The sequence below is a fragment of the Sus scrofa genome, chromosome 2, assembly GCF_054392235.1.
Source record: "Sus scrofa isolate SSC_HxYL_T2T_F1_AM1 chromosome 2, Sscrofa_HxYL_maternal_Yorkshire_Landrace_v2.0, whole genome shotgun sequence".
In the NCBI taxonomy this organism is placed as follows: Eukaryota; Metazoa; Chordata; class Mammalia; order Artiodactyla; family Suidae; genus Sus; species Sus scrofa.
The window spans coordinates 67,389,273-67,399,383 of NC_139384.1; the positions used below are offsets into that span (position 1 = coordinate 67,389,273).

General features: G+C 56.5%; 1 protein-coding gene across 7 annotated transcripts; it reads left to right on the plus strand.

The window, feature by feature from the left end:
- Positions 1 to 523: 523 nt before the first annotated feature.
- GMIP (GEM interacting protein) lies at positions 524 to 9,853 on the plus strand. 7 transcript variants are annotated; one of them, XM_085012193.1, is made up of 21 exons: positions 524 to 1,044; positions 1,558 to 1,642; positions 2,124 to 2,202; positions 2,321 to 2,378; positions 2,665 to 2,790; positions 2,873 to 2,937; positions 3,056 to 3,163; positions 3,599 to 3,679; positions 3,750 to 3,920; positions 4,008 to 4,145; positions 4,482 to 4,669; positions 4,990 to 5,096; positions 5,171 to 5,248; positions 5,565 to 5,642; positions 5,715 to 5,869; positions 6,060 to 6,248; positions 6,350 to 6,487; positions 6,590 to 6,786; positions 7,113 to 7,500; positions 8,832 to 8,898; positions 9,034 to 9,853. In XM_085012193.1, the coding sequence occupies exons 1-21, from the start codon at positions 1,035 to 1,037 to the stop codon at positions 9,405 to 9,407; spliced, it is 2,880 nt and encodes a 959-aa protein (XP_084868319.1). In that variant the 5' UTR covers positions 524 to 1,034; the 3' UTR covers positions 9,408 to 9,853. The 7 variants fall into 7 exon arrangements, 4 of the variants coding, with proteins under 4 accessions (XP_084868319.1, XP_005654986.1, XP_005654985.1 ...); XM_005654929.4 differs by having other exon boundaries at positions 524 to 949; XM_005654928.4 differs by having other exon boundaries at positions 524 to 627.
- The last annotated feature ends 258 nt before the right edge of the window (positions 9,854 to 10,111 follow it).

Below are 10,111 nucleotides of genomic sequence, written 5' to 3' on the forward strand. Positions count from 1 at the left end.
TCCCTGTGCCCTCCATGCCTGAGGGGAGATTGGGGTGCTCTGGGCTCGTGGCAGCTGGGTGCTCAAAAGCCTAATCAAGCACTAAGCATTACGGGGGGTCCCGCAGTAGTGTCTCCAAGCTTGGCATGTTAGGGAACCTCAAATTCAGCCATAATCCGGCAGGACAGCAAGACTCTACCAGGTGACTCTCATTGCTGTGTTCACAGGTCCAAGAGACCCCTGGGCAGGAGCATCACTGGTTCATAGAAAGTGAAAGGTTCCGGGACAGGGTCTTCCAGCCAGGCAGACTCTACGGGCTCACAGCAAGGGGAATGTGCTGGGGTTTCCCTCGCAAAGATCTGAGGAGAGGAACCTCATGGCCCCGGATAGAGTCATTTCACCCGGTCGCATCCCCTGCCGCTCAGGCAGGGGGCGCGGTAGGCTCTTCCTTGCCTAGGGAGCGGAGCCGAACCAGTAGAGGCGTGGTCGGGGCGGGACCTCCGCGGGGCGGGGCGACGCGGAACCCTGGCGGCGGCACCACGGCAGGAAATCGGGGCTGGGCCCCGCCGGCGCCGGCGCGCGATCCCATCCCAGTCCCCGTCCCAGCCAAGCGATCCTCGGGTCGGGCCATGGACGCAACAGAGCCGGGTAGGCAGTCTGGGATATAGGATCCGAGAAGGGCCTCCCTCAACCATAGCCTACTTCCTAAATCAATGAGGGGCCCCGCCTGTCCCTCTCCGTCCAGGGAGACGGGAGGAGTTCCTGAATGGGAAGGACGCGAGGATCTTCCACTGTAGGGATCCCCAAGCTGAGAGGGGCCCAGTACACCAACCCCTGACCCCCTCCACCTTTGGAGGCTTCACCCCGGATGCCTGGGGGAGGGGGCCCAGGAAGGGGAAGTGGCCGCTTCTGCTTCTGATATTTGTGATGGGGGCAGGGTGTCACGACCGCTGATGGAGAGGGCAACACGGTAGGATCCCCACCCAGCTCCTCCATTGCCCAGGGAGGGGGAAACGCTGATCTAGGCCCCCTAGAAGGGGGCGCCTGCGGCAGAAATGTGGCAAGGTCCGATTCTGTTTCCGCCTGTCTTTGTGTCTCTGCTGTGCTTATTGAGCGTCATTTGGTCTTTATGCCTCTTGCAGTTTCAGTCTGCCTGTTTGTTTCTGCTGCAGGCCCTATGCTGGTCTGTCCCACGTGTATTTCCATCTGTCTGGCCTGAGGACCATGTGGTTCTATTGTCAAGCCGGCTCTTTCCCCGGGGAGAGTGTGGCTGTATCTGGGACATCTGTTTTGTCGCTTTGCTTCGGGGCCTGTGCATGTGTGGGTGTCTAAGTGCCTCTGAGCAGCTGTCTCTGTGTTGGGCTATGCCTTGAGTCCATCTGCCTGCCCTAAGTCAAGTCTCACCCAAGCCAGCTCAGAAACCCACCCCATTCTACATTCTCCGTGGAACCAGAACTCCCTCTCTCTCTCTCCCTCTCTCTCCCCACCACCCACCACCCACCTTCCAAACAACCTGACAAGGTGCCGTGGGTGGAGGGAGGCTTCCGTTGGCCCATGTGTGATACTCTCCTCCCCAAGGGCTACCCCCGGCTCCGGAGAACAGGAAGAGGTACAGCGATATCTTCCGGAGCCTGGACAACCTTGAGATCTCACTGGGGAACGTGTGAGTCTGAGGCTGGATCACCCCAAATCCTTAATGGAAATGGAAACCCATTTAGAAGCCCCTTTAGAAATCTGAAACTTCTGGATCCACTTAACTAATAAGCTGAGATGTCTAAGACCCTCAAAACACCTGAGTATCCCAAAACTCAACCCCCCCCAATCCACTGGAAATCCCCAAAGTGTTCCTAGGGCCCCCATGTATCCTTTTTGTGACGCTTGTGATTCCTTAAAACATTTGAGGTCTTTAAAATCCCACTCTGAACCCCAAAGTTACCTGGGACCCTTCAAATTCTATCTCAAGTCCCATAAAAGAACTTGCCTACTTTCCCCTGGCCCAAAACCCTGTCCCTCAGGATTTCCAGGTACAATAGATGTCACAAAGGTGATATCTTGGACCATCCCCAAACTGCCCTGGAGTCCTCAGCACCCCTAAGTTGGACAGACTGGGTGAAGGGTGGCATCGTGATACGCTTACCTCGCAGGACCCTTGAGATGCTGGCTGCAGACCCGGTACTTTCAGCAGGAGACCCAGAAACTGACAAGACCCCCACAGCCACCTTGGTGAGGGGCGGGATCAAGGGGACAGGGAGGAGGGGGCTTCTGGGAGAAGGGTCTCCGGGGAAGGTGGGGCCCTGCCCTGCTTGTTCCTGAATGCTATCTCCCCCCCTCCCCTGCTCAGAGCAATGAAACCAGCAGTTGGAGTGGCCCTTCCCCAGAAGATCCTGCACCCCTTACAGGTAGGGGTCTTTGAGGCCAGGGAAGTGAGGGCAGAGAGGAGTCCTTCCACCACAAACTGCCTGTTCTGTGCACCTGGGACACCACAGTGCACACAATAGATCTGAACCCCTGTCCTCAGGGAGCCTCCTGGGTGGAGAATCACTGTAAAATTGCAACCTGGACAAGTGAAAGCAAAGGGGTGTTTGGGGGAGTGATAAGCTGTAGAACAGGGGCCACTGGTCTGAGGGATCAGGGAAGGCTTCCACAGGAGTGTGCAGAGGTCAGAGGTCCACCCATCTGCCCCAGGGGAGGAACTGGACTTGCGGCTCATTCGGACTAAGGGGGGCGTGGATGCAGCCCTGGAGTATGCCAAGACCTGGAGCCGCTATGCCAAGGAGCTACTGGCCTGGACCGAGAAGAGAGCCAGCCATGGTGAGAGCCCCTACCGCTGGGTTTCAAGCCCCAGGCAGTGCCCACACCCTGCCTGACTCAGACCCCTTCTATCTGCTCCCAGAGCTGGAGTTTGCCAAAACCATCATGAAGATCGCTGAGGCTGGCAAGGTGTCAATTCACCAACAGGTAGCCATTAGCAACCCGCCCCCGCCCCCAGAGCCCAAGCCCTCAAGAACCCCAGTCAGCCCCCGCCCCCCAAATCCTTAGCATCCTTCTACACCAGCCACCTTCCCCCTTCCCCCAGAGCCACATGCCACTGCAATACATCTACACCCTGTTTCTGGAGCACGACCTCAGTCTGGGAGCCCTGGCCATGGAGACAGTGGCCCAGCAGAAAAGAGACTACTATCAGGTGTGGTGACCCTTCATCTATCATTCTATCCACCACTTGGGGGGAGGCACCGTTACCGTTACCACCATTTTGCGGATGAGGAAGCCGAGACCCGGGGATGCTGAGGAACTTGCCCAAGGTTACCCAGCAGAGATTCAAACCAGGCTTCCTGTACAATTGCAAAATTTTACCTTTGATAGCCTGTGGGCCATGGGCCAAGGTGTTGGGTACTCCCAGTAATAGAACCTTGGCATCTCTGGGTCCAGGCACAAAGGATGAGGTGACCATTGAGACTCTTTGTGGAGACACTAGAGTGGGGGAGGGCAGGTTTGGGTGAGAAGACCCAGGAGAGAGAGCGCAGACCCAGAAAAGGGCCCAAAGGATGAAAAATGCATTGGCCCCAGTGAATGGAAGGACCTAATGACCCTGAAGCAACATCTCAATTCCCTACCCCAGCCCCTGGCTGCCAAACGGACTGAGATTGAGAAGTGGCGGAAGGAGTTCAAGGAGCAATGGATGAAAGAGCAGAAGAGGATGGTAAGTCTCGAGGCAGGGCGGGGACTGGGGGAGAAGATGAAGCGATGACAGTGTCCCTCCTCTGTCCCAGAACGAGGCAGTGCAGGCACTACGGCGGGCCCAGCTCCAGTACGCGCAGCGCAGCGAGGACTTGCGCGTGCGCTCCCAGGTGTCCCCTGAAGACCCCGCCCCTCAGGCCTCGCCCGCTCTCAACAAGCAGCAGGAGCGGCGGCGGCGCTCGAGAGAGGAGGCCCAGGCCAAGGTGGGAACTCTGCCCTGTGCTCCCTCGTGCTTCGATGCCCACACCATCTCTCTCTCCCACATACTCTCCCTACTTTGGTTTCTCCAGGCCCAGGAGGCTGAGGCGCTGTACCAGGCCTGTGTCCGCGAGGCCAATGCAAGGCAGCAGGACCTGGAGGCTGCCAAGCAGCGAATCGTGTCACACGTGCGCAAGTTGGTGCTGCAAGGGGACGAAGTGCTGAGGCGGGTAAGACCCTAACCCAAAGAAGGCTGCCCGACACCGTCAGTCGCCACCACTAGGCGCCCCCTACCCCGAAACAGCCTCTAGGGCGCCAGGACCCACTCCCTCTCCTTGGACAGCCAGTCCCCACCCCCACCCCCACCCCCACCCCCGCAGATCCTGACTGAACCTCCTCCTCAGCCCCCTTCCAGAGGCGTCTGACCACACCCCTGACTCCAGTGCATGCCCTTGTCCCTAAGAGGCCTCCCACTGCCCAGCTGCAACCCAAGCCTGGACCACGCTGGTGTCGCCCGGTCCCAGACTCCCAGGCTCCGCCCCTCACATACGGTCTCTGCCCCACAGGTGACCCTAGGATTGTTCCGGCTGCGAGAGGCCCAGGCCGAGCGTGGCCCCCGCGCCTTCGCTGCCTTGGCTGAGTGCTGTGCGCCCTTCGAGCCTGGCCAGCGATATCAGGAGTTCGTGCGGACAATGCAGCCCGACGCACCGCCACCCCCACCACCCGCCTTCTCCTTCCAGGAATTCTCATACAGGTGGATCCCGAGGAGCAGTGTGGGGAGGGAGCCCCAGAGACACATTGCCAAGCTGTTGGCACCATGGGATTGAGTCTTGGGGGATGAAAGACCTCAAAGCCTCAGTACTTAGATTTAGTACCAAAGGTGCTCATTTGGGCCGAGTTGTCCCACTCTCGGGGCGGGGTGGGAATTTGGAATTACTGCACTGGGGGCTACATGATCTTGGGCATAAGAGCTTGCAGATCCAGTCCTTGGAGCTGGGTCCTAGATGGGATGCCTGGTGATGTCATCCCAGGTCAGTTTCCTGGTTATCAGAGCCCTCAAACCTCTCCTTTCAGTTCCCCTCTGGACACAAGAAAGAAGCTCTCTGACCCCTCACCTCCAAGGCTGGATGAGAGTGGAGCTGATCCAGGCCCTTGGGAGGACACTGGCACAGGCTGGCAAGGTAAGCGCAGTGAGGGGCAGGCGGGAGTGGTGCTAGGACAGGAGGCCATACCTAAGTGACCTGTCCCCTCCTAGGAACTCTGGGCAGTGATGTGGACAGCTTGGGCGGTGGCAGCGAATCTCGGTCCCTGGACTCTCCCACTTCCAGCCCAGGTGGGCCCATCCTCCAGCCCCTGGCCAAGCTCCCATCCTCATTCTCAAACCCATTCTTTGACCTCTGACCTACCCCACACCCCAGACCTATTTTCTCAACTGACCCAATCTCTTGATTCAGCTTCTGGACCAACCCCCAGGTTGCTGACCCATTCCTCAGCCCCTAACCCCAGACCTGTGTGACCACCCTGCTCATCTCTGACCCAGGGGCATCTGTGGGTGGTTTGGGAAGGCTGAAAACTAGAAATGTCTCCTTAGCCTTGGAGCCTCCCCATTACCTCTGTGATCCCCAACCTCTGTGACCCTCTGACTCTAGGCTCTGGCACAAGGCGGCTGGTGAAGGTCTCTTCCATAGGCACAGAATCCTCAGATGACTTTGAGGAGCGAGACCCTGGTGAGGCTGGAAGCAAGCAGGTGGGGGTGGGGTGAGGATGGACTAGGCACCACTGACCCTGTCTCCCTACAGACCTGGGAGATGGGCTGGAGAATGGACCAGGCACCCCTTTCAAAAAATGGACACTTTCCAATGCGGCCCAGACCCACCGGCTGCGGCGGCTGCGGGGCCCAGCCAAGTGCCGAGAGTGCGAGGCTTTCATGGTCAGCGGAACTGAATGTGAGGAGGTATGGCCCAAGTTGATGACCTAATGACCTCTGCTGACCCCTCTGACCTCAGGCACCTCCCTGGCCTGAGATCAGGACCTGCCCTGACTTGATAATCTCCTATGAGCCCCCTGTTCCCTGAGGATTCCTATGACCTTCTCTTCCCCCACTGACCCCCAAGACCTCCCTGACTCTGTGACCTTCCCCTCAGTGCTTTCTGACCTGCCACAAGCGCTGCCTCGAGACTCTACTGATCCTCTGCGGACACAGGCGGCTCCCAGCCCGCACCCCCATCTTTGGGGTCAACTTCCTGCAACTGCCCAGGGACTTCCCGGAGGAGGTACCCTTTGTGATCACCAGGTGCACAGCCGAGATAGAACAGCGCGCCCTGGGTGTGCAGGTGCTGCATTGACCCTTGACCCCAACCATCCCCAGTAGTGACCCAGACCTCTTGATGGCTGGATTGCAAGCCAGGTGCCCATTTCCCACCCTGCCCTGCAGGGCATTTATCGAGTCAGCGGGTCCCGGGTCCGAGTGGAACGGCTGTGCCAGGCTTTTGAGAATGGCCGAGCGTTGGTTGACCTGTCGGGGAACTCACCTCATGACATCTCTAGTGTTCTCAAGCGATTCCTCCAGGAGGTGGGTGCTCAGCAGCTCAGGAGTCAGGGGCCAGGTGGGCTCAGGCTGAGGACCCTCTGCAGCCCACCCACACCCATGTCCCCCCTGCCATTCCACCCCCAGCTCACTGACCCCGTGGTCCCCTTCCACCTCTACGACGCCTTCATCTCTCTGGCTAAGACCCTGCATGCAGACCCTGGGCGCGACCCCGGGACCCCCAGCCCCAGCCCTGAGATTATCTGCTCGCTGAAGACCCTCTTGGTGCAGCTGCCTGACTCTAACTACAACACCCTGAGGCACCTGGTGGCCCATCTGTTCAGGTGTGCACTGTCCCTGACCTTGATTCGTGACTTCTGACCAAGGCACAGATCTGTGACCCCCTTCCCTGGACATGTGACCGCTGACTCCTGACACTGATTTCTGATCTTTGCATGTGTTTTCTGAGCTCTGAAACTTAATATATGACTCCTGACTTTGGGTGCTGACCCCTGACCCCCATCGCCAGGCATGTGGCTACTGGTCACATAGACCAGGACCACTTACCCATGATTTGGGCAAGTCATCACTAGCTTGTCTTGCAGGTGCTGCCAGATGACCAATAACCATACACTCTGTACCCTAACCTTTCTCTTCACACTGTCCCCAGGGTAGCTGCACGGTTTGAGGAGAACAAGATGTCTGCCAACAACCTGGGCATTGTGTTTGGGCCAACACTGCTGCGGCCACCGGATGGTCCAGGAGCAGCCTGCGCCGGTCCTGTCACCTGCCTGCTGGACTCTGGGCACCAGGCCCAGCTTATTGAGTTCCTTATTGTGCACTATGAGAAGATCTTCGGGATTGACGAGCTCCCCCTGACCACTGAGCCCCTGCCCCGAGACCCCAGCCCACCTCCTGGTGCCCTCCCAACCAACACTCAGCCATCATACCCACAACTTGTCCTGGACCCCCTGCCCCTATCCCTAACCTCAGACCCCAACCCAGCCCCCATGCCCCTTAGTGCCCTGGAGGAGCATCCCGAGGCCACGCTCCCAGAGGTAGGAACCCGCTGGGCCCATAGACATGGGGAGGACTTTCTCTCCCTCTAATCCTCTCACTTTCTCTCCTGTCTTCCTTCCTTTGCCTTTAAAGTTTTCTACTTCATTCCTTCCCTTATTTAACCTGCACTCATTCTGAAAAGAAAGGTAAGCAATGCACCAGTGGGAAATGATGGAGTAACAACAGGGTACAATTTTGCAGAGATACTAACATGAGTACCATTCTTCCTTCAATGGAATGTTTACTGACCACCTACTATGTGTCAGGCATTGTTCTAGGCATTATAGATACATCAGTGAGCAAAATAATCAAAGACCCCATCCTCTTGGTTGTCTGCATTCTAGTGGGGAAGAAACCAACCATAAACAAGAAATATGATACAAAGTCAGTTATATGAGGGTGTTACAAGGTGATGAATACTAGGGGAAAAAAGAAAAGAGTAGCATAAAATAAGGGACATCGAAGGCACCAAGGTGAGAGGTAGTGGGCAGTTTGATGCTATGGGTGGGTCTCATGGAGAAGATGGGTTTGAGCAAGGACTGGAAGAATAGGAGGGGAGAGTAAGCCAGGTGGAGATCAGGAAAAGGGTGTTCCAGGCAAAGGAAACAGCCAGTACAAAGACTCTGAGGTGAGACTATGTCTGGCGTGTTCAGGGCACAGCTCCACACTGTAACGAATAAGTGAGAGGAAGGTGGTTGGGAGTGAGGCCAAGGAGGGGTGTGCAAGCCTCCAATTACTTCATGCCTACAATGCACGGCACTTGCATAGTAAGTGCCCTAAGAGGTAAATACTGTTAGTGAAAACCATTTATAAATGAGTCTTCTGTGGGAGGCTTCCTGCTAAACTCATCATTCCTAAAAGCTTGGATCTCCCATACAGCACCCCAAAGTGGGAAAGGGGCTTCCGGTAAGGTATGGAACTCTGAGAACTAGAATACCTCGGAAATTGCTTGGGACACAGAGAGAATTCCAACTGCTCTTAGCATTTAGCTAAAGGATAGATTAAAAGATAAGCTAGAAAGAGGACCTAAAATTGCATAAGGTAGAGCAGGATGGGAACCAGTAGTTAACCTCTTCCTAATACAGAGATGGCTGTCACTTTCCAGGCTGGCCCTCTGCTGAACAAAGGCATCCCTGCCCTCACCGAGCCCACAATTGAAGTTAATGACACTGTTCTTCGGGGGCGGGGAGGGGGGGGTGGCAAGCATTACACTCTTAGGGGCATCATTTCTCCTAGATACCAAAACTGCAAAGGAACTTTTACATGTCCAAGTGTACTGAAGAACTGAATTTTATTGCTGGGGGTCTCATTCTTGGGTTTCTCCCTGCAGATTCCAACTTTGCAGTGTGACCAGGGAGAGGAAGTAGCCAAAGACACCAAAGACGAGGGAGGGGAAGGTGAGTGTGTTGGGGGGTAGCCCAGGGGTTCTGGGGTTGCCCCTTCCCTGGGGTAGTTTGGCTGAGTGATGACAACAGGGTAAGGGGCATCCAGAGGACTTAAGGGTGCTCAGCATTGACCACTCCATCCTACAGTGTCCAGCCAAGGCCTCCAGGACTCACCCCTAGGGACACAGTCCCGTGGCCACTTCAGCCGCCAGCCAGTGAAGTATCCCCGGGGGGGCGTGCGGCCTGTCACCCACCAGCTGTCGGGCTTGGCCCTGGTGGCTTCCAAATTGTGCGAGGAGACCCCTGTCACATCAGTGCCCCAAGGTAGCTTGCGGAGACGAGGACCCGGCCCTACTGCCACCTCCTGTGAGGGCAGCCCTCTTCGACGCGCCCCGCTACCCAAGCATTTTGAGATCACTCAGGAAACAGCCCGGCTACTCTCCAAGCTGCACAGTGAGTCTGTGCCCAAGGCCACCTGCTGCCCAGACCCTCAACCTGAGGAAGCCGAGGACCATCTCTGACCATTCCAGCACTTTGACCAAGAAGCCCAGGATTGAGAAGATGGACCAGGAATTCAATGTTGGGTTGTCTGGAGAGTTCCTATGGGGAAAGACTACACCGCCTAGGGGAGAACTAAAACCCTTTTGGGGGCAATGTATAGGATTCCCTCACTAGACACAGGTTAGTGTTGAGCATCAGGGCCACTCAGGTTCAGAGGTCATTCAGGTTCAATACTCAGGGTCAATACAAGTCATGAGATCCTTGAGGTCCACTCTAGTCTCTGACCCCTGGGACAGAGGTGCTTTTGGCTAATTTGATTGTGGCCACTCCCCCATCTCTGTGCCTCATTAGTTGATCCCGAGTGACCAGCTCTTGCAGAGTGTGGGCAACCCAGACTCCACCCACTCACAGGAATCCTGGTAGTCCCTGGGGTCCTGTGGCCTCTGAATAAATCGTGTCCTTTATACCCTTGAGCGTCTTTCTTTGCCAGAGGGTGACAAGAGAGAGGTTGGCGAGGGCAACATCCAACCGCCCCATTTACCCACCAGGGAAAACAAATCCCCCATTTTTTCATTTCAGAACACTCTTGAGCACCTCCAAGCAGTAGAGGCTGGGCTTGGGCACCTGGCTGAGTCACACCAGGCCAGCCCTCCCAGAGTTCTGCGTCCCCATAATCAAACAAATATAACAAAGTGCAGATAACCGGGACAATAGGGCTGTGTGC

Excerpts from the sequence above, each read along its gene's own strand:
- GMIP (XM_005654928.4), top strand. Across the intron at positions 4,670-4,989 it reads TTCCAGGAATTCTCATACAG|TTCCCCTCTGGACACAAGAA; the intron begins GTGGATCCCGAG and ends CTCTCCTTTCAG. Across the intron at positions 6,488-6,589 it reads TCAAGCGATTCCTCCAGGAG|CTCACTGACCCCGTGGTCCC; the intron begins GTGGGTGCTCAG and ends TTCCACCCCCAG.